The sequence below is a fragment of the Peromyscus maniculatus genome, chromosome 20 (assembly GCF_049852395.1).
Source record: "Peromyscus maniculatus bairdii isolate BWxNUB_F1_BW_parent chromosome 20, HU_Pman_BW_mat_3.1, whole genome shotgun sequence".
Classification (NCBI taxonomy): Eukaryota; Metazoa; Chordata; class Mammalia; order Rodentia; family Cricetidae; genus Peromyscus; species Peromyscus maniculatus.
The window spans coordinates 70,112,562-70,132,252 of record NC_134871.1 but is presented as its reverse complement, the minus strand read 5'-3'; the positions used below and the strand labels follow the sequence as shown (position 1 = coordinate 70,132,252).

Here is a 19,691-nt window from a genome sequence, read left to right as displayed (position 1 = left end):
GTCACACTGGTGCCTGGTGTCATTTGTTCGCATCCCAAAGCGTTGTTTGCTGAGTTGCTTCTTCCTTGTCCGCCAGATTCGGGGACTTTATAAAAACCGAATGCCTGCTGCCCCCGTGGCCTGCCCAACTGCTGAACAGCAGTTGTTAAAACGGAGTCGTCATCTTTAAATTTCCCAGGGAAAGCTTTACATAATCAGTTTCTCCAACCGGAGTCTCGTGTCAGCCGATCGTTTGTTTTCTCTTCCTTTCACAAGCCGTTTTTTAGAAGAGCCCGCCCCAGCAGCCTGGCAGTCCCGGAACCCCACGAGGGCGCCCTGCAGAGCCCCGATCTGATGCTGCCCTCTGCAGTGCGGAGTGGGCGCCGCTGCCCTTTGCCTTCCCACCTCCGCTGCTAGTGCCCCGGGGGCGGATGCACAGCCGTTCTGGGTCATCTGGCTTCCCGTGTCCTGTCACATTCTCTCTCCAGCCACAAAGCAAATGGCACCCTGCGATATCTCACCCGACAGTGTTGGGGGTGCCGGGCTGCTTTCTTATTTCCTCTAGCAAACAGTACACGTAGGTTGCTATGGAGATTTGCTGCCAGGGCCAGGTTTGCTGGGCGTCTCTTGTCCTGCGCCAGGTCTCGCTGGAGCCCCTGCACTTGGCTATGTGCAGGAGTGCACAGCTCAGAGCACGATCCCCCAGGAGCGCTGGCCACCCCCCACCCCCACCCCACCCTCACCCCCACCCCCCACCCCCGCCCCCACCCCCCAACCCTATCCCCCACCCCGCCTCCCACAGGGCGTCTGGCGGCCGAACTTCTGTCATGCTGTGTTAGTAGTTGTCTTAGTTTCCATTGCTGCAACCAAAAACCCTGATCAAGAAGCAAGTTGGAGGCTGGAGAGATGGCTCACGGTTAAGAGCACTGGTTGTTCTTCCAGAGGTCCTGAGTTCAATTCCCAGCAATGGTGGCTCACAACCATCTGTAATGAGATCTGGTGCCCTCTTCTGGCCTGCAGTTGTATATGCAGACAGAACACTGTATACATAATAAATAAATAAATCTTATAAAAAAGAAAAAGAAGCAAGCTGGGGAGGAAAGGGTTTGTTTTTGGAGTTTATATACACATCCCAGTATAACTCTCCAGTCTCTCAAACCGTTTCCTTTAGAGGAAAAAAACTATTTTGCTTAGTCACCGTTACTATTAATTTTAAGCTGATTGAGGAATCGGGTGCAGTGACCTGTCGTGGTCCTTGGCTCTTGGTGACTATGACCTCTGCCTGTTCTCTGGCACAGGGTGGAGCCAGTGGCTCCACAGTTCATTAGGGAATTCCTATGATTCTTTAACGCAGCAGCCTGAGTTGGATTTTAAAGCTGAGATTAAGTGACTAGCCCGCTCTTGATTTTGTTGATGTTAGCGTTCCATTGCAGTGCCCGGTGCTTTAACTGACAAACAGCAATTTAATCTCCGCTAAGTACTGGGCTTTTCAAAGCAACGCTGAGGGGGAGAGCCTGCTCCGGGGCCAAGGATACAAAAGGAACGATTACACAATGTTTGCTTCCCTTTCAACGCTGAGGACACAGAACGCCAGAACTGGGAATAAACAAAGACGTTTGAGTGTTGGCAGCGGAGGGAGTGGAGTGGTCCCCCAAAATACTTCTGGGCTCGTACCCTACACCCTTAAGAGGCCGATGGAAGTGGCTGTGAACACGGAGCTGCCCTTCCCTTGGGCTCTGGTGCCTTCCCCTGCTCGCCTGTTTGGCTTTGAGACAGGGCCTCACTATGTGTCCCTGGCTGCCCCCCGGGTGCCAGGACTACAGGGGTGCCACTATGCCTTGATGACTTCGCTTTCTTGTTTATCCGTGTGTGGGCACACACTTCCTGTGGTGCATGCGTAGAGGTCAGAGGACGGCTTTTGGGAGTCGGCTCTCCTTCCACTGTGGGTTCTGGGGATTGACTCACATTGTCAGGCATGGCAGCGAGCGCCTTTGCCCACTCCGACATCTTGCCTGGTTTGCGTTCACTTCCTCGCACGTGGATTTCTCCCTCTCAGTGAACTGTAGGCCGAGCTGCTCATGCAGCTGAAATTCTCTCCATCCATTCTTTGGAACTCAGCTCCCAGAAGCCCTGCTCTTCCGCTGGTAGATGGGACAGCATTTTCTGGCATCTGTTCATCGTCTTAGAGATGCCTGGAGAGACAACTGCCCCAGAGCTGTTCACGAGTGGAGCACACAGTGGGGCCTCAGTGCTAAGCAACAGTTAAATAAGAAGTAAGCCAGGATTAGCTCAGCCAAGAGTGGTGGCCTCATTCACTGGGCCCAGGGTTCAACACCCAGCACCACCAGGAAAAATAGCAAAGTGTGTCTGTGTCTGTGTGTGTGTGTGTGCACATGTGCATGCCCTGGGCATGGTGAGGCAGACGTGTGTGTGTGTGTGTGTGTGTGTGTGTGTGTGTGTGTGTGTGTGTGTCTGTACATGTGCATGGCCCTGGGCATGGTGAGGCAGACCTGTGTGTGTGTGTGTGTGTGTGTGTGTGTGTGTGTATGTGTGTGTGTATATGTGTGTGTGTATATGTGTGTGTGTGTGTGTATGTGTGTGTGTGTGTGTGTAGCACTGGACATGGTGAGGCAGACTGTGTGTGTGTGTGTGTGTGTGTGTGTGTGTGTGTATATGTGTGTGTGTGTGTGTGTGTGTGTGTGTAGCACTGGACATGGTGAGGCAGACGTGTGTGTGTGTGTGTGTGTGTGTGTGTGTGTGTGTGTGTAGCACTGGACATGGTGAGGCAGACCTGTGCTCTCAACACTCAGACGGTTGCAGCAAGAAGATCAAGAGTTCCAGGCCAGCCTGTGCTCCATAGTAAGACCCTGTCTCCAGCCCCCCTCAGCGTTTATTTATTTTTTTTTTTTGTGATATATATTTTTTATTTTACAATACCATTCAGCGTTTATTAAATGTATTATTACTTCACTGTTATGGTTTTTGTTTTTGTTTTTCTTTTGAGAAAGGAAAACTCACTATGTAGACCAGGCTGGCCTCAAACTCGGAGAGATCTGCTTCCCAAGTGTTGGGATTAAAGGTGTGCGCCACCACACCTGGCATTTCATTGTTTCTTGTCATAGCCCTTTAGGTAGACGATATCCCCATTTACTGAGGAGGAAACTAAGACCCAGAGGCAGGCAGATCTGTGAGTTTGAATCCAGCCTGGTCTACAAATCAAGTTCCAGGACAGCCAGGGCTACACAGAGAAAACCCTGTCTCAAAAAAAAAAAAAAAACGAAACAGAAAAAGTAGTTTGTTCAAGATCAAAGTCAACACATAACATTATAGGGTTGAAAACTCTACCTCCATCTTCCTCCCATCCCAGAGGAGGCTCAGGACTAAACTGAGATAACAGAGAAGTAGAATTCAGGCTTTTCTTGAAATGGAAGGAGCCTACATAAGGAACCACCAACCTGGGCTCAGTGTGCAAGAGTGGGATCTGAGTTTTCATTTCCAGCATCCACGTAAAGCACCGCGCATGGCTGTGGCACCTTTTAACCGTGGGACTGTGATGGGACAGAGCAGAAGCAGGTGCCCATGGGAGCCAGAAAAGGACATCAGAGCCTTGCAGCTGGAGTTCCATGTGGGTGCTGGGACCCGAATCCAGGTCCTCTGCAAGAGCAGCCAGTGCTCTTAGCCGCTGAGCCAGCTCTCCAGCCCTGTTCAGAGTGGCTTTAAATGTGTGTTTTCTTCAACTGAGGAGAAACCTGTAATACGCAGATGTGGGGGCAAACAGATTGTGCAGTTTTGGGGCTCCTGAAACCGTCTCTGTAGCAGGTGGCAACTGTAATAAACTTCTGTATCTATTTCTCTAGCCCTAGTACTTTATAGCAGAAGTGAAGCTGTTTACCATGCTGTTCAGACAAGGATTTAGCTAGTTCTCTGCACTAAGCTGTTACCCTCTGTGGTAGTTTGGATGTAATTGGCCCCCATAATCTTATAATGAGAGGCACCATTAGGAGGTGTGGCTTTATTGGAGTGGGTATGGCCTTGTTGGAGGAAGTGTGTCATTGTGGAGGTGGACTTTAAGGAGACTGTAGTAATTTAAATGTAATTGCCCAGCCGGGCAGGGGGTGGGGTGTGGGGTGGGGGTGGCACATGCCTTTAATACCAGCACTCAGGTGGTAGAGCCAGGTGGATATCTGTGAGTTCGAGGCCAGCCTGGGCTACAGAGTGAGATCCAGGACAGGCACCAAACTACGTAGAGAAACCCTGTCTTGAAAAACTAAAAAATAAGTAATTGCCCCCATAATCTCATAGGGATTGGCACTATCAGGGGGTGTGGCTTTGTTGGAGTGGGTATGGCCTTGTTGGAGGAAGTGTGTCACTGTGGGGGAGGGCTTTGAGGATTCCTATGCTCAGGATACCACCCAGTGTCTCAGTTGATTTCCTGTTGCCTGCAAAACACAGGACTCTCAGCTACTCCTCCATCACCACATCTGCCTGTGTGCTGCCATGCTCTCTGCCAGGATGATAATGGACTGAACCTCTGAACTGTAAGGGAGCCACCCCAATTAAATGTTTTCTTTAGAAGAGTTGCTGTGGTCACGGTGTCTCTTCACAGCAACAGAAACCCTAAGACACCGTCCAATGTGATGAGTACCTTTTGTGAGGTACAACTGCGTTTGCAAACCTCTCAGTCACCAGACCAGCATGGTGAAGTATATGAGTAAAGGAAGGTCTGCCTTTCAGGAGAGAAGGCGGTTCATCTTCCAGAGCAGAAGAGGGAGGCGTCTGAGCCCCAACACCTGGCTTTGTGTTGAAGAGGCAGAGCCGGGAGCTGCTCTTCCCCCTTTGTACATTCGCAAGCAGGATCCTTGGACTTAAACTTTTCAAAACTCGTTCTGGATGGCTGTGGTGACACACAGCTTTGATGGGAGGCAGAGGCAGGTGGCTCTTTGTGAGTTTGAGGCCAGCCAATGACCCATAGTGAGACCCTGTATCAAAACAAAACCCCCAACACAAAATTCTTATTCTAGGACAGGGCCTGGTTCAATGGTACAGCCTTGCCTAGCATGCCCACAGTCCTGGGTTCAATCCCCAACATAGCACCACAACCAAAAAAAAAAAAAAAAAAAAAAAATTATAACCACACACCCACACCTCACTCTAATCTTTCCAAAATGGCTAACATCAACTAGCTGTGTGCGGTCATTTGAATGCAGGCTCGTGGGCCTGAGCACTTGGTCCCCAGCCAGTGGGCTGCTTGGGAAGGCTGTGGAACCTTTAGCAACCTTACATGAGTCACTTGGGATTTCAGTTTGGTTCCAGTTCTGTCTGCTCTCAAGTTCCTGACGGTCATACAATGTGACCAGCTGCCTCACACTCCTGCCAGGATGCCTTCCCCTCCCAAGACTGCATCCTTTCAGACTGTAAGCCAGAATAAACCCCTCCCCTTCAGTCACCACTGGGCAGAGATCGGGTCACAGCATCGAGGACCATCCCTCGTACATTGTCCATCATCCCTGGCTGCAGAAAAAAAATCTGTGGTTCAAATGCCTTTAATGTCCAGGGGGATGTTTCCTTCTCAGAGACACTAAGACACAAACAAAGCCAAGCCAGCAAGTGCAGAGACTATTTATTTCCATCTTAAATGAATATGAATTTATTGACTGATTTGATATTCAAAATAGGACTTCTGCAAAATCATCTCAGAAAATATACATGTGTTTAGATACATACAAACTATAGCGAAAACCCTCGAATGGGCTACCCAGACTCACTCTCAATACGTACACAAGGATGTCCATGGTTTTCTTTCAGGATCAGTGGACTTTTATTTTCTTTTGGAGGGGGGTTTGGTTTTTCAAGATTTTCTGTGTAGCTCTGGCTATCCTAGAACTCCCTCTGTAGACCAGGCTGGCCTGGAACTCAGAGATCTGCCAACATCTGAACACCCCCTCACCCAGTGCTGGGACTTAAGGCATGTGCCACCAAGCCTACCTCAGGATTATTAGGTTAGAATAATCCGCCCGGGCCTTGCCAACTACACTCACGGATTACTTTTGGAATCCCCCACATAGTGTACCTAGTTTTCCTAACTGCAGTGAGTCCTTTCCCGGCCTAGAGTTCATTGTGGTCAGCTAAGTACATGCTAGATAAGAAAGGAAGTTAACCCATGCACCCCAACCGTCGTGTGCAGTTCTGGGGGGCGGGCACTGGTGTAATCAGGTGCACTTATAAAACTGAGTGTAGTGTGGCAGGATTCGGGGAAACACCGAACCAAAAGACAGAAAGCTGCTGGCCAGAGCTCACAGGGCAGGGAAAGCCAGACCAGGAAGGGCAGTGCAGCCACTGGGTTCAGATTTCATTTTCCGGGGGGCAGGTGGGGGGTGAGGTGAGATTTTCTGTGTTAGTCACACGTGGATTTTCACTTAGCTGGTATTTATTTATTCGGTTTGCAAGCTGTTAGTTCCCCTTGCATCATTATCAAAGCCCAAGAAAGACCACTGGTCCCTTTGAAGGGGAGTTCAAAGCCGCTGTGATTTGGTTTTGATTTGGTGGGAGACACTACAGAAAATAGTTAAACAGAGGCGTGTGAGGATGAATCGGACTTCACCTCTCCTAGTCAGAATTTTACGTCTAAAACTGAGGCCTTGGCCCGCTGCAGCCACTCAGGTCTCTCCTGCTGCCCCCACTATTTCACGGCGAACCCGTAGACATGGGGCCGCAGCAAATTCCAGGACATGGGAGCCCGGATGTGCTGCAGCTTCAGCTTGGAGAAGCTGGCCTGCTCCAGGGCCTTCCAGGTCTCTCTCGTCAGGTTACATCCATCGAACAGAAGGTACCAGACAGGATCCAGAACCTGTTGCCAGAAGTAATTCCAGGTGGACCGCTCATCTGCCACGTGCTCCATGAAGTAAAAAGCCCCTCCCTGAGGGGGAAAACACACACACACACACACACATACAAACACATTTTAAAGACACTGGCTTTGGGAAAACAGCTTTAAAAGATGCGTGAAGCTTCGAATTTCAGTGGTCTGAGGCCAACTCTAAGAAGTCACGGGTAAATTAGAATGGAGTAAGGCATTATCTGGGTAATGTAGTTTGAATTTCAGTCACATTTTATACCGTGCTAGCTGAGCATGATAGCCCATGCCTGGAATCCCCACACCAGGGAGGCTAAGGCAGGATGATCTGAAGTGGGACCATGTCTTCAAACAGAGCCTTTTAAATGGAGCTACCAATCTAAGCAACAGCATTTTCTGCAGTCGTAGGGAAGTGATAATCACTGAGACCAAAGCACTTAGTGTGGTCTACCCTTACCACACTCATTCTCTCAACAGGGTTCCCTATAATCACAGAACAAACCTATAATCACCCAGCACTCAAGAAGCTGGGGCAGGGGGATTGCTGCAAGCTTGAGGCCAGCCTGGGTTACTCGAGTTAGTTCAGGGCCAGCCTGAGCTACATCGACACCAGCTCAGACAACACACCAGTGTTATTAAGTTTTATTAGCGCCACTGTCGCTGTTTTATTTTTGAGACAGGGTCTCACTGTGCAACTTGACTGACCTTCCACTTGCTGTAGCCCAGGCTGGCCTCGAACTCACAGAGACCCACCTGCTTCTGCCTTCCGAGTGCTGGGATTCAAGGAAATATGCCATCACACCAGGCACATCACTGTTTTTACCTGTGAGGGAACTGAGTCCAAGGTGACAGTTGGTGTCAGAAAGGAATTCTAAACCTCTGTCTGTGACTCCAGGACTTTCTCAGCAACACGTTTATTTTAGAAAGTGTAGAGAACACAGAAATGTTTTAGAGTCAAATCATGGTGGCACATATCTGTAGTTCCAGCACATGGGAGGTAAGAGGTGCAAAGTCATTTCGGCAACATTGTGAGTCTGAGGCCGGTTTGGGCTGCATGAGACCCTGTCTTAAAAACAAAAAAGGGGTTAGAGAGATGGCTCAGAGGTCGAGAGAGCTTGCTGCTCTGTCAGAGGACCCAGGTTTGGTTCCTAGTACCCACATCAGGTGGTTCGCAACCACCCATAACCCCAGTTGTGGGGAGCGAAGGTTTTCTGGCCTCCATGGGAACTGCACACTCAATCAGGGATGCACAGACACATAAATGCATTAAAAAAAAAAAAAAAAGAGGGAGAAAGAAAACCAGCCACTGTCTTGTTATATGTCAATTGGCAATTTTTCCTAAAATTAAGTCTGTATCATATGTTGTTTATAACCTTCTTTATTTTACTTTCTATCTGTTAGGCTCTTCCCAGTTGTTTACTGTAACCGGCATTAACATCCACAGATCTCGGGAGCGCCTGTAGTTATTGTTAAAGAGTGGGGCTGAGTTGAGTGCTAGGTGCCGTTTAAAACACCTTGGTGGAAGTTTTCAAATTGCCTTTTGGGAAAACTAAATCACATTTACCTTAGAACTAGCAATGGCTGTGAAAGTGCCTGTCTTAGGGTTTCTATTGCGGCTTCCGGCCTCTTCCCCCTCCTCAGCCCTGGCACTGGATGAGGAAGGGGCCCCTCCTGCAGCAGATACTGTGTGTACTGGCTGACCAGGATCCTCCTGCCTCTGCTGGCCCCAGGGCTGGGACTACAGGTGTGAGTCAGGGCACCCAGTTAATATTGTAATAACACAACTGACCATCAAGGAAAAAATCAGTTATTTCCATGAGTACAACAAGGACAGACAGATCTATAAGGAACCCAAGTACACAGGCTTTCTAGTAAAAGATTTGATAAGTGTGTTTCAACATGAGTGCACATGTGTAGGACTTGTGTGGAGGTCAGAGGTCAACTTCCCGTATGTCACTTCTCAGGGAGAGGCCCCACTTTTAAGACAGAATCTCTCACTGGCTGGAACTCACCAAGCTGGCTAGGTTGACTGGCCAGTGGACCTCAGAGATCTGCCAGTCTCTGACTCCCCTGTTCTGGGATTAGTGTGTGGGTGTGTGAATGTGGGCACACACACATGTGGACAACAGTCGTTAAACTCGGGAGTCTTTCTCCAAAAGAAAAGAGAGAGAGACACCAAGAGTCTACACAAAAATCGTGCCCGGGTTTTCCGTCATTTTATATTTGTTATTACCTCTGTGCAGCTTTGCTTTTTGTTGTTGGTTCTGGTGTTTCCAGGTTCTGACTCCAGCTCTCAGGTACAAATGCTTCATGACCGAATTAATCCCCAGCCCCTCTTTTGTTCAAAATATTCATCACATTAATTAGTCTGAGTGTGAAAACACAAGTGTGTGCATGTGTGTGTGCACGTGTGTGTGCTCTCCTTCACCGTGTGGACTCGGGTGCCTTTGCTGGCTGAGCGACCTCACCGCCCACCTCATCTTTTCATTGTTGCTGTTCCTTGACGAACATCACCCAGGTTGGTCTCGAACTCGCCCCATAGCGAACTCACCGTGGAGCTAGCTGGTCTTGAATTCCCAGCCCTGCCTCCACCTCCCTAGTGCTGGCCTTACAGGTGTGTCCCACCACACCTGGCCTCTCCTCTTAGCCTTCTAAAAAACCTTTTAATTCACTACCAAAATGTTCCCAGGCACCGGCTGCAAACTTCTGGAAACACCTGAGCTGTAGGAGTAGGAACCTGCAGGAGGCGTTTCATAGGCTGAACTGTGTTGTTCAAAGACTGTGTTATGCAAATGACACCCGGGGCCACCTTAGGTTTTGTACAGCCAGGGATGGGAAGCGGTATTGCCCGGAGTAGTCCCGCGCTTTGGTTTTCATCTGCAGCCCACACAGGTCATGCAGATGTTACTGCACATTACTAAGCAGCCTAGAAAGCCATCTCCCTTCCGTTGGCCTCTTTCTCAAGCTACTCTGGTCCTGGCTACCCAGAGTTCCAGATAGAATTCAGGGTTTAGAGATGTAGTTACCCTAAATTATACACACAAGTGCAAGTAAAATATATGTTTAGGAATAGAAAACCAAATTTCCTAATAAAAATGAAAAACAAAAACCTGTCATCTCCTCAGGCTAGGGCAGGAGACAGGAGGAAGAAGCAGAGAAACCGGCTTGGATCTGACTGTGAGTGAGCCAGAGCTTGGCAGGACGGGGCGGGACAAGCTCTGGATGGGTGCTGAGATTCGGAAATCTGTGCGGGCACGCAGCTGAGAGGACTGGGGATGTGTGAGGCTGCTGGGGAGGATTTATGTGTGGAAGGAGACCCGAGGAAGAGACAGACCCTCAGTGTCTAGGGATAGCAAAAGGTTAGAAATGCTGTAAGTCTGGAAGATGGGCAGCGGTATTCACACTGAACTAGACCTGGGCAGGGCATGGTGATGCGTGTCTTTAATCCAGTACTCAGGAGGCAGGGGCAGGCGGATCTCTTTCAGTTTGAGGCCAGCCTGGTGTACTTAAAGTTCCAGGCTAGTCAACTACTATTAGTGAGAATGAGACCTGCTTTCAAAAGGTAAACCCATTGCTGTGTAACTTGGGTCCATTTCTTAAGTATCTGCTTCAGGGGATTATGGTTAGGGTAAACTGAGGCTGTCATAATGCTCCGGGCTCTATCCAGCAGCGGGTGAGCTGGTAAACACAGAAGCTAAGGAAGACAACCGAGGTCACGTCTGCCTTGCACCAAGGAGGCATGATCAGCAAGGGTGTGCGCCATCAGGCCTGGCTACACATCTTTACCTGCTGGTTTGATAGCCACCTGTCCTGGCACCAGAGACCATGCTGAGACTTTCTCCCAAGGGATACAAGGGGGGGGGGGGGTCACAGAACATCCCTACATGTTCCAAACTGAATGAGCTGGAGTGTTCGGACTGCCTCCTGTCATGTTCAGCTTTGTTCAAAACAAACCCATTTACCCTGATAATCACAAGTGTAGAGAATTTCTTCGGACTTCTAAAAAGACATGACGGATCGACCATTGCTCTTGCCTGTGCCTAGTCCCGTTCCCTGCAGGTAGCGCCCGTGACTGCTCGCTCTAGCTTTTGCACGAACATGTTAACATTACTTCTTGGGCATTCTCTTTCCTACTCAGCCTAGATCGCTCTGCTTGGACTTTTTTTGTCTTTGGTTATATATATTTTTTTAAAGGTTTTTTATTAGTTCTGTTTTTTTGATACAGAGTTTGACGATATAGTCCAGGCTGGCCCAGCCTGCTGCAGAGCGAGGTTTGCCTGCCCATCCCTCTCAGCCTCTGAGACACTGAATCGTCGCTGGGTTTATGTGTGCGCACCACCCAGCTCTTGAACTTTTTAATAACTACAGAGTTCCTGACTACGTGACCATTTCCCATCCACAGACAGGTTTTTTCCGGTTTCCACTAATGCAAACGCTCCTTTAACGACTGTCCTTGGGATGGACAAGGTTCTGCACATGTACAGCTGTGGATAAATTTCCAACACATAAAATTATGTTCACTTGACATATTGATAGAAAACGGGCCTTCAAAACCTCCCCTGTAGGAGGGGACCCTTCCCAGACCCACCCCAGTACCTGTTCTCTAAGTCTCTGACTGTCACAGGTTAATGGCCTCTAGTGTAATTTATAGGTCTTTCTCATATAACGGCTATTTTAATTTATATTCCTGTCCCTGCCCGGTGGCTCATCTTTGTTTCTCATTTACTCTGATCAGTTTTAAGAAACACAACCATTGTCCTTAGTGACTTGTCAGCTGCTGCTTTGTTTTCTGATACAGGGTCTCAATGTGTAGACCAGGCTGGCCTTGAACTCACAGAGCTCATCCTGCCTCTGCCTCACCCGTGCCGGCACTTGTAATGATAACTTGTGGGGCATGAACCCTTCAGCCGTTCCTGGGAGCTACTGTTACCAAGTTCAGCATCTGAGCTGTCTGCACGCTCTTGCCTCTGCAGCAGTTTCGAATTTTATAAATTGATTTGTCAGCCTTTACCTTTGTCTTTTCAAAAATAAAAAATAAAAGATAAAAATCCTTCTCTGATAGTTTGCCTTTTGGTTTAGAATCCACCCGATTCTAAACCACCCGCCCTGGCTCGTGAGAGCGGCTGCTAGTCCTCATCTGTCACTCACCGGCTTCAGCACTCGGCACACCTCGCGCAGAATCTTCTCCTGGTTCTTTACGGAGCACAGCACCAGGGTGCAGACCACCACGTCCATAGAGCCATCGGCCACCTGGTGCATGTTCTCCCCCGCCGCCACCACGAAGCGCTCGAACTGCAGCTGCCGGTTCTCCGCGATGCTCTTGAACAAGAACTTCTCGAAGTTGGGGTTCGGGTCGACACAGGTCACCCTGCACCCGGGCGGATAGAACTTGAAGTTGGCCCCGGTGCCGCAGCCCAGCTCCAGCAGCGACAGCTTCGCCGAGGGGCCTGCGAACTCCTGCAGGTTGCTGAAGAGTTCTTTCTTTCGGCTGGCCATGTGCTCGTTGTAGACCACCGTGAACCGGGACAGGAAGTAGGGAAACCACAGTTTGCATATCCAGTTCCACACGCCTAAAATGTTCAGCAGATGTATGGGAAGCGCCAGGATGCTGACGGCCAGCCGGAGGACCAGCAGGGCGAGCATCATCGCGGCGGCGAGTGCTGGAGAAAGAGCCACAGCCGCAAGCAGTCCCCTTGAGAAGCAGGGCGCAGGCTCCGGGCGGAGCTCCAGAGCCAATCAGGGAGGAGGGAGGCGCCCACTGAGCCGAAAAACAAAACCCTGGACTCCCACCCCACCCCTCCCCACCCCGGCGCTCTGGCAGAAGTTGGTCAGCTGCGCGCGCGCAGCAGCCCTGGACTCGCCCGGCCCTGCATCTCCTTAGCAAGGCTGCAGCCTTCACTCCGATCTGGTCCTGCCTGGCCTTGTTTGGGTCTCCAGGCTGCAGCGAGTTTCCTGCTGCGGTTTGTTATGAGCAGCGTGTCCTTTCACACCACCCACCCCGCCTCCCACCCACGTCTTTACTGAGAAGAGTCCGTCCCTGCGTGGGTTAGGGCACCAGGGGAATGGCTGCTGAGACCCCTCTACCAAAACTCACTCCCCTTCCCTCTCCTCTCCCCACTGAACCCCACCCAGGTCCTTTTTTTTTTTTTTTTTTAATAAGGAAGTGAAAGGGAACCTCGCCTAGCCTCAGTCAACAATTCCCCAAGTTCCCTTGTGAAACGGAGGCTTTCATAAGTTAATGATTAATCAGAAGGCTCTCTGCTAAGTCTCTGTTTTGACCCGCCTATCATTTAAAGTGCAACTGTCAATCTTCACCTTCATTATACTTGGTTACTATGTAACAGCCAATTCAGAGTAGACCAGTGCTCAGAGCACTGCATTTGGAGCCTGGTGGGTTTTATAAAATAGTTGCAAGCACCTGTCTGATTGATTGGGTTTGGTTTTGGTTTTGTTTTTTGCCAAACACAGGGCCTCAGTCCTTAACCCAAGCTGGCCTTGAATTCTCGATCCCTCTTCCATCCCTTAAGTGTTGAGATCGCAGGCCTCTGTCACAAAGCCCAAGCTCCACGGACTTCTTGAATTATTTTTTGAGTCATAAATTCACAAGAAGAGAAATTGCTACTAAATCGTTCGCTTCCATTTCTTATGTGTGCTCTTACAGGTCTTAAAGAAATGAACCGTGGAAGCAATTCTAAGTGAGACATGGAGCTTTTGATGTGTGAATGACAATAGTCACAGACCCAACTAGATTTGTGAAACTAATATACTCACACACTTCTGCAAGCCAGGGCAAGAATGTTACTCCACTGGCTTCCAAATGAAGTGGACCTGAGGCAGCCACAGTATCTGGCAATCTGCAGGGCAGCATCGGCATCCAGAGGAGGAAAAAACTCACGTTCTAAAACCTAAGTGTGATGGGGGCTGGCTGAGCAGGTTTTCTTTTTGATCCTCCTCCTATTTGGTGGTGGAGGTGGGTGGTACTAAGGATTGAGCCCAGGGCCTCAGGCATGCCAGGGAAGTACTCTGTCACTGATCCCTAATCCAGGGAGGGGTGTGTGTGGATGTTCTAAAGTCTACTCACATTTATATACCCTACACGAATGTTACAAACACAACAGCAGACCTGGTGGCACACACCTTAATCCCAGCACTGAGGCAGCAGAAGCCGGCGGAGGTGTATGAAGTCTGTGGGACCAGGCTGATTTCCAGTAACACGGGACCCCCTCCCCAATGTAGACTAGAGAGACCTGTCTCAGAAACAACCACCAAACAAAAATATTACAACAACTATTCCATATGTGTGTGTGCACATGTGTGCTGGAGCAGATGCAGTCATTTTTTTCAATTATAAATTTTTATTTATTTGGTTTTTCAAGACAGGATTTCTCTGTGTAGCTCTACCTGTTCTGAAATTTACTCTGCAGCCCAGGCTGGCCTGGAATTCAGAGATCCAACTGCCTCTGCCCTGCAAATGCTGGGATTAAAGGCGTGCGCCACCACTGCCCAGCTTTGTGTGTGTGTGTGTGTGTATGCACGCGCGCGCGCGCGCGCGCGCGCGCACATATCAAGCACCCACACAGAAGGACAAGTTTCATCAGTGAGTTCCCCTTCCACCTTGCTGAGGGAAGGTCTCTCATTTCTGCAGCTGCACTGAACACCCCCGGCCAGCCAGCCCACCAGCTTCTAGACAGTTCTGTCTGCCTTCCACGTCACCTAGGAGTGCTGGAACTGTGGCTGCACACCACCCTGTTTGCCCAGGTCACTGGGTACACTGCCACTGCTTTTACAAGCTGGGCCAGCCACACTTTTTTTAAGCAGGTGATGGATTCAGGGGCCATTTTATTGCTTCACTATGTGTCATAGCCTACATGTGTTTGTCTCATCACTTGGTTAATGATTGGATTATTTCCAATCTGGAGCTATGAAAAATTAAACTATTATGAGGCTGGACCTGATGGTGCCACCTTTAACCCCAGCAGAGGCAGAGGCAGGGGGATCTTGAGTTTAAGGCAGTCTGGTCTACATAGTGAGTTTCATGCCAGCCAAGAATACCCAGTGAGAGACCCTGTCTAAACAACAAAACCCCCTTTTCTACGTGTGTGTATGTGTGTGTGTGCCTTTGAGTACACACCAACACATACCACAATTGTGTGTGTTTTCTACTGCTGTGATAAACCACCATGACCAAAGCAACTTATAAAGAAAGCATTTAATTGGGCTCACAGTTCCAGAGGGGTAGCGTCCATGCGGGGTGAGCGAGAGCCCGGTGAGAGGGAGGCGTCAGGGCAGCAGAACAGCTGAGAACTCACACCTCAAACCACAAGTATGACGCAGAGAGCCCCTAGAAATGGTGGGAATGTGTTGAAACCTCAGGGCCCACCCCTAGTGACATACTTCCTTCGGTGAAGCCACACTTCTTTCTTTCCCCCAGCATGGGCTCACTAGGTAGCCTTGGCTGTCCCAGAATTCAGTAGATTAGACTGGCCGGAAACTGACAGATCTGCCAACTTCCACCTCCTGAGATTAAGGTCGCACCTTCTAATCCTCCCTAAAGAGACAGCAAATGGGGACCAAGCATTCGAACACCCAGACACAGTGCTTGTGTAAGGTCAGGGGGCAACTTTTGGGAGTCAGGACTCCGAGCTCTCAGGATTGGCAGCCAGCGCCTTTTATCTGCGAAGCCATCTCACTGTTCTGCCCCTAAGTGGATTGTTTTGTTTTTGAGACAGGGTCTCATGTAGCCCAGGCTGATCTCGGGCTTCATTATATAGCTAAGGACGAGCTTGGACTCCATCTTCCTGCCTCCACCCGTGAGTGGCTGGGTTGCAGACCCCGTCACCAGGCTAGCTTTACACAGGCTGAGTGTCAAACCCAGGAGGCAAGCGCTCTCCCAACTGAGCTACAGATTTTTAGATAGATTTCAACCAGGGGGTGGATGTGGAGGGAGATTATTAATAGAAAAAGGCTCAAGAAAAGAACAAAGGTGGGTCCATGGAGAGCCAAACTTGAGTGCCTTAGAGGCTGCCACTCATGCCATTGGGGTAGACTGAATGCCACCTCTCAAGGGTTGCTAAGTAACTGTGTTTTGTTTTTTTTCTTTTTCTTCCTTTCCTCTTTTTTATAGATGACTCTGGGGTGTCATGGAAAGAAATCTGTCTTACTTTTTATTGCTGTGGTAAGACACCATGACCAGAGCCACTCATAGAAGGAAGAATTTATTAGGGCTTATTTATTTACATTTCCAGAGGGTGAGTCCATCATTGTGGCATAGAGCATGGAGGCAGACATGGAGCAGTAGCCGAGAGCTTGGATCTGATCCACAAGCACAAGGGGGGGGGGGCGCGGCGCTAACTGGTAATGGTGTGGAATTTTGAAACCTCAAAGACCACCCCCAGTGACACACCTCCTCCAACAAGGCTACATCTCCTAATCCTTCCCAAACAGTTCCACCAAACAGGGACCATATGAGCCTATGGGGGCCATTCCATTCCATTCTCACCACATAGCCTGATAAGATAAAACCACAGGAGAAGCCTGGTGGTGGTAGTGGTGGCTTGCTCCTTTAATCCCAGCACTCAGGAGGCAGAGGCAGGCGGATCTCTGTGAGTTCAAGGCCAGCCTGGTATACAAGGCTATACAGAGAAACCCTGTCTCAAAAAACAAAACAAAACAAAAAACCCAAACAAACAAACAAAAACCTTACAGGAGGAGCTAGAGATGCTGGTTACTAAGCTTTGTCTTGTTTTGTTTTGAGAAGTGGGAAGGAAGTCTAACTGTGTAGCCCTGGCTGTCCTGGAACTTAGACCAGGCTGGCCTCAAACACACACAGAGCCACCTCTGCCTCCCAGTGCTGGGATTAGAGGTGTGTGCCACCACAACTGGCTGGTAGCTAACTCTTAAAAAGCCAATGAATAAATAAAACCAGGAGTCAAAAGGGTTGTACAAAGGGCTTAAGGCAAAGGCTGGGTTGGGTTTTTTGTTTTTTGTTTTTTTTTCACTGAAGATCAAGTTTCTTGGGAGAGTCCTATAAACTGCATTTTATAGCTGGGAAAGGGGAAAGCCATTTATGTACAGATCTTAAGCATGATTCATCGCTATTTTAATACTTTTTTAAAACTTCACATTTTTATTTATATGTATGTGTTTGTGTGACTGTTATATAATGCATGTGTGGGCGCCCGAGGAATCCAGAGGAGGGTGTCAGGTCCTCCGAGATGGAGTTACAGGTGGCTGTGAGCCATCCAGCGTGGGAGTCGGCACTCTCCTTCCACTGTGGGAGAAGGGACTGGACTCGGGTTGTCCAGCTTGTGCAACAAATGCTCTGACCCATGATCCACCCCGCCAGCTCCCACCACCTTTGTTTTTGAGACAGGGTTTCTCTGTGTAGCCCTGGCTGTCCTGGATCTCACTCTGTAGCCCAGGCTACAATACCATTCAGTTCTACATATCAGCCACGGGTTCCCCTATTCTCTCCCCTCCCACCCCCTCCCCTTACCCCCAGCCCACCCTCCATTCCCACCTCCTCCAGGACAAGTCCTCCCCCGAGGACTGTGATCAACTTGGTAGACTCAGTCCAGGGAGGTCCAGTCCCTTCCTCCCAGACTGAGCCAAGTGTCCCTGCATAAGTTCCAGGTTTCAAACAGCCAACTCATGCAATGAGCACAGGACTTGGTCCCACTGCCTAGTTGCCTCCCAAACTGATCAAGCCAATCAACTGTCTCACCTATTCAGAGGGCCTGATCCAGCTGGAGGCCCCTCAGCCTTTGGTTCATAGTTCATGTGTTTCCATTCATTTGGCTATTTTTTTTAATAATTGAGTAAAACTGAAATTTATTATATGCCACAGTCATCCTAGGGACCTCCATGCTATATATATAGCCTCTATGGTTCTATGGGTTGTGGTCTGATTGTTCTTTATTTTATATCTAGAATCCACCAGTGAGTGAGTACATACCATAACTGTCTTTCTGGGTTTGGGTTACCTCACTCAGGATGATTTTTTCTAGTTCCATCCATTTGCCTGCAAATTTCATGCTTTCATTGTTTTTCTCTGCTGAGTAGTACTCCATTGTGTATATGTACCACATTTTTTTCATCCATTCTTCAGTTGATGGGCATCTAGGTTGTTTCCAGGTTCTGGCTATTACAAATAGTGCTGCTATGAACATAGCTGAGCATGTATCTTTATGGTATGAATCAGCATTCCTTGGGTATATGCCCAAGAGTGGGATGGCTGGGTCTTGATGTAGTTCCATTCCTAATTTTCTGAGAAATCACCATACTGATTTCCACAGAGGTTGTACAAGTTTACATTCCCACCAACAGTGGAGGAGTGTTCCCTTTGCTCCACATCCTCTCCAACATTGGTTGTCATTGGTGTTTTTGATCGTAGCCATTCTGACAGGTGTAAGGTGGTATCTCAGAGTCGTTTTGATTTGCATTTCTCTGATGATTAAGGATGTTGAGCATTTCTTTAAATGTCTTTCAGCCATTTGTAGTTCTTGTTTTGTGAATTCTCTGTTTAGCTCTTTAGCCCATTTTTTAATTGGACTGTTCAGTACTTTGATGTCTAGTTTCTTGAGTTCTTTATATATTGTGGAGATCAATCCTCTGTCAGATGTGGGGTTGGTGAAGATCTTTTCCCAATCTGTTGGCTGTCTTTTTGTCTTATTGACTGTGTCTTTTGCCCTGCAAAAGCTTCTCAGTTTCGAGAGGTCCCATTTATTAATTGTTGTGCTCAGGGTCTGTGCTGTTGGTGTCTTATTTAGGAAATGGCCTCCAGTGCCAATGCGTTCAAGAGTGCTTCCTATTTTCTTTTCTATTAAGTTTAGTGTAACTGGATTTATGTTTAGGTCTTTGATCCACTTGGACTTGAGTTTTGTGCATGGTGACAGATATGGATCTATTTGTAATCTTTTACATATTGACATCCAGTTATGCCAGCACCATTTGTTGAAGATACTTTCTTTGTTCCATTGTATAGTTTTGGCTCCTTTGTCAAAAACCAGGTGTTCATATGTGCATGGATTAATGTCAGGGTCTTCAATTCGATTCCATTGGTCCGTATGTCGGTTTTTATACCAGTACCAAGCTGTTTTTATTACTATAGCTCTATAGTAGAGTTTGAGATCAGGGATGGTGATGCCTCCAAGGGTTGCTTTATCGTATAGGATTCTTTTAGCTATCCTGGGTCTTTTGTTTTTCCATATAAAGTTGAGTATTTTTCTTTCCAAGTCTGTGAAGAATTGTGTTGGGATTTTGATGGGGATTGCATTGAATCTGTAGATTGCTTTTGGTAAGATTGCCATTTTTACTATGTTAATCCTATCTTCCATTTTCTGATATCTTCTTCAATTTCTTCTGAAGATAGTTTTTTAAAAGTTTTTTTTTTGAAGATTTTAAAAAAAATGCAACTTCACATGTGTGCATGTTCCCAGGGAGGCCAGAAGAGGGCATTAGTCCTCCACCAGCTAAGCTATCTCCATAGCCGCCCCCCCCCCCAATATTTTTTTTGAGTTCTTGTTTTGAAGATGGTTTTATATGTGTGTGTGCATGCATGCATGTCTGTGGAGACAGGAGGAGGTGTTGGGTCTCCTGGAATCGCGTTGCAAGCATAAGCTGCCTGGTGTGGGTGAAGAACTGAACGGCAGTTTTCTGAGGGAGCTGAGCCTTCTCTGCTCTTTAGATCATTACCTTTGACTCAGAGGTCACTGTCTTAGTTAGGGTTTCGATTGCTGTGAAGAGACCTCATGACAGGCCGACTTGGTGCTGGGAAGGAGCGGAGAGTTCTACATTTAGATCACAGGTAGCAGGAAGTGGACTGTGTCCACACTGGGTGTGGCTTGAGCACATATGAGAC

General features: G+C 48.4%; 1 protein-coding gene across 1 annotated transcript; it reads right to left on the bottom strand.

The window, feature by feature from the left end:
• Nucleotides 1-5,582: 5,582 nt before the first annotated feature.
• Nucleotides 5,583-12,628, bottom strand: Tmt1a (thiol methyltransferase 1A). Its single transcript, XM_006981914.4, has 2 exons — nt 11,981-12,628; nt 5,583-6,895 (listed from the first exon to the last, which is right to left on the bottom strand). The coding sequence occupies exons 1-2, from the start codon at nt 12,476-12,478 to the stop codon at nt 6,659-6,661; spliced, it is 735 nt and encodes a 244-aa protein (XP_006981976.1). The 5' UTR covers nt 12,479-12,628; the 3' UTR covers nt 5,583-6,658.
• Between the last annotated feature and the right edge of the window lie 7,063 nt (nt 12,629-19,691).

Excerpts from the sequence above, each read along its gene's own strand:
- Tmt1a (XM_006981914.4), bottom strand. The coding sequence starts at position 12,478 with ATGATGCTCGCCCTGCTGGTCCTCCGGCTGGCCGTCAGCATCCTGGCG. Across the intron at positions 6,896-11,980 it reads TGTGCCGAGTGCTGAAGCCG|GGAGGGGCTTTTTACTTCAT; the intron begins GTGAGTGACAGA and ends TTTCCCCCTCAG.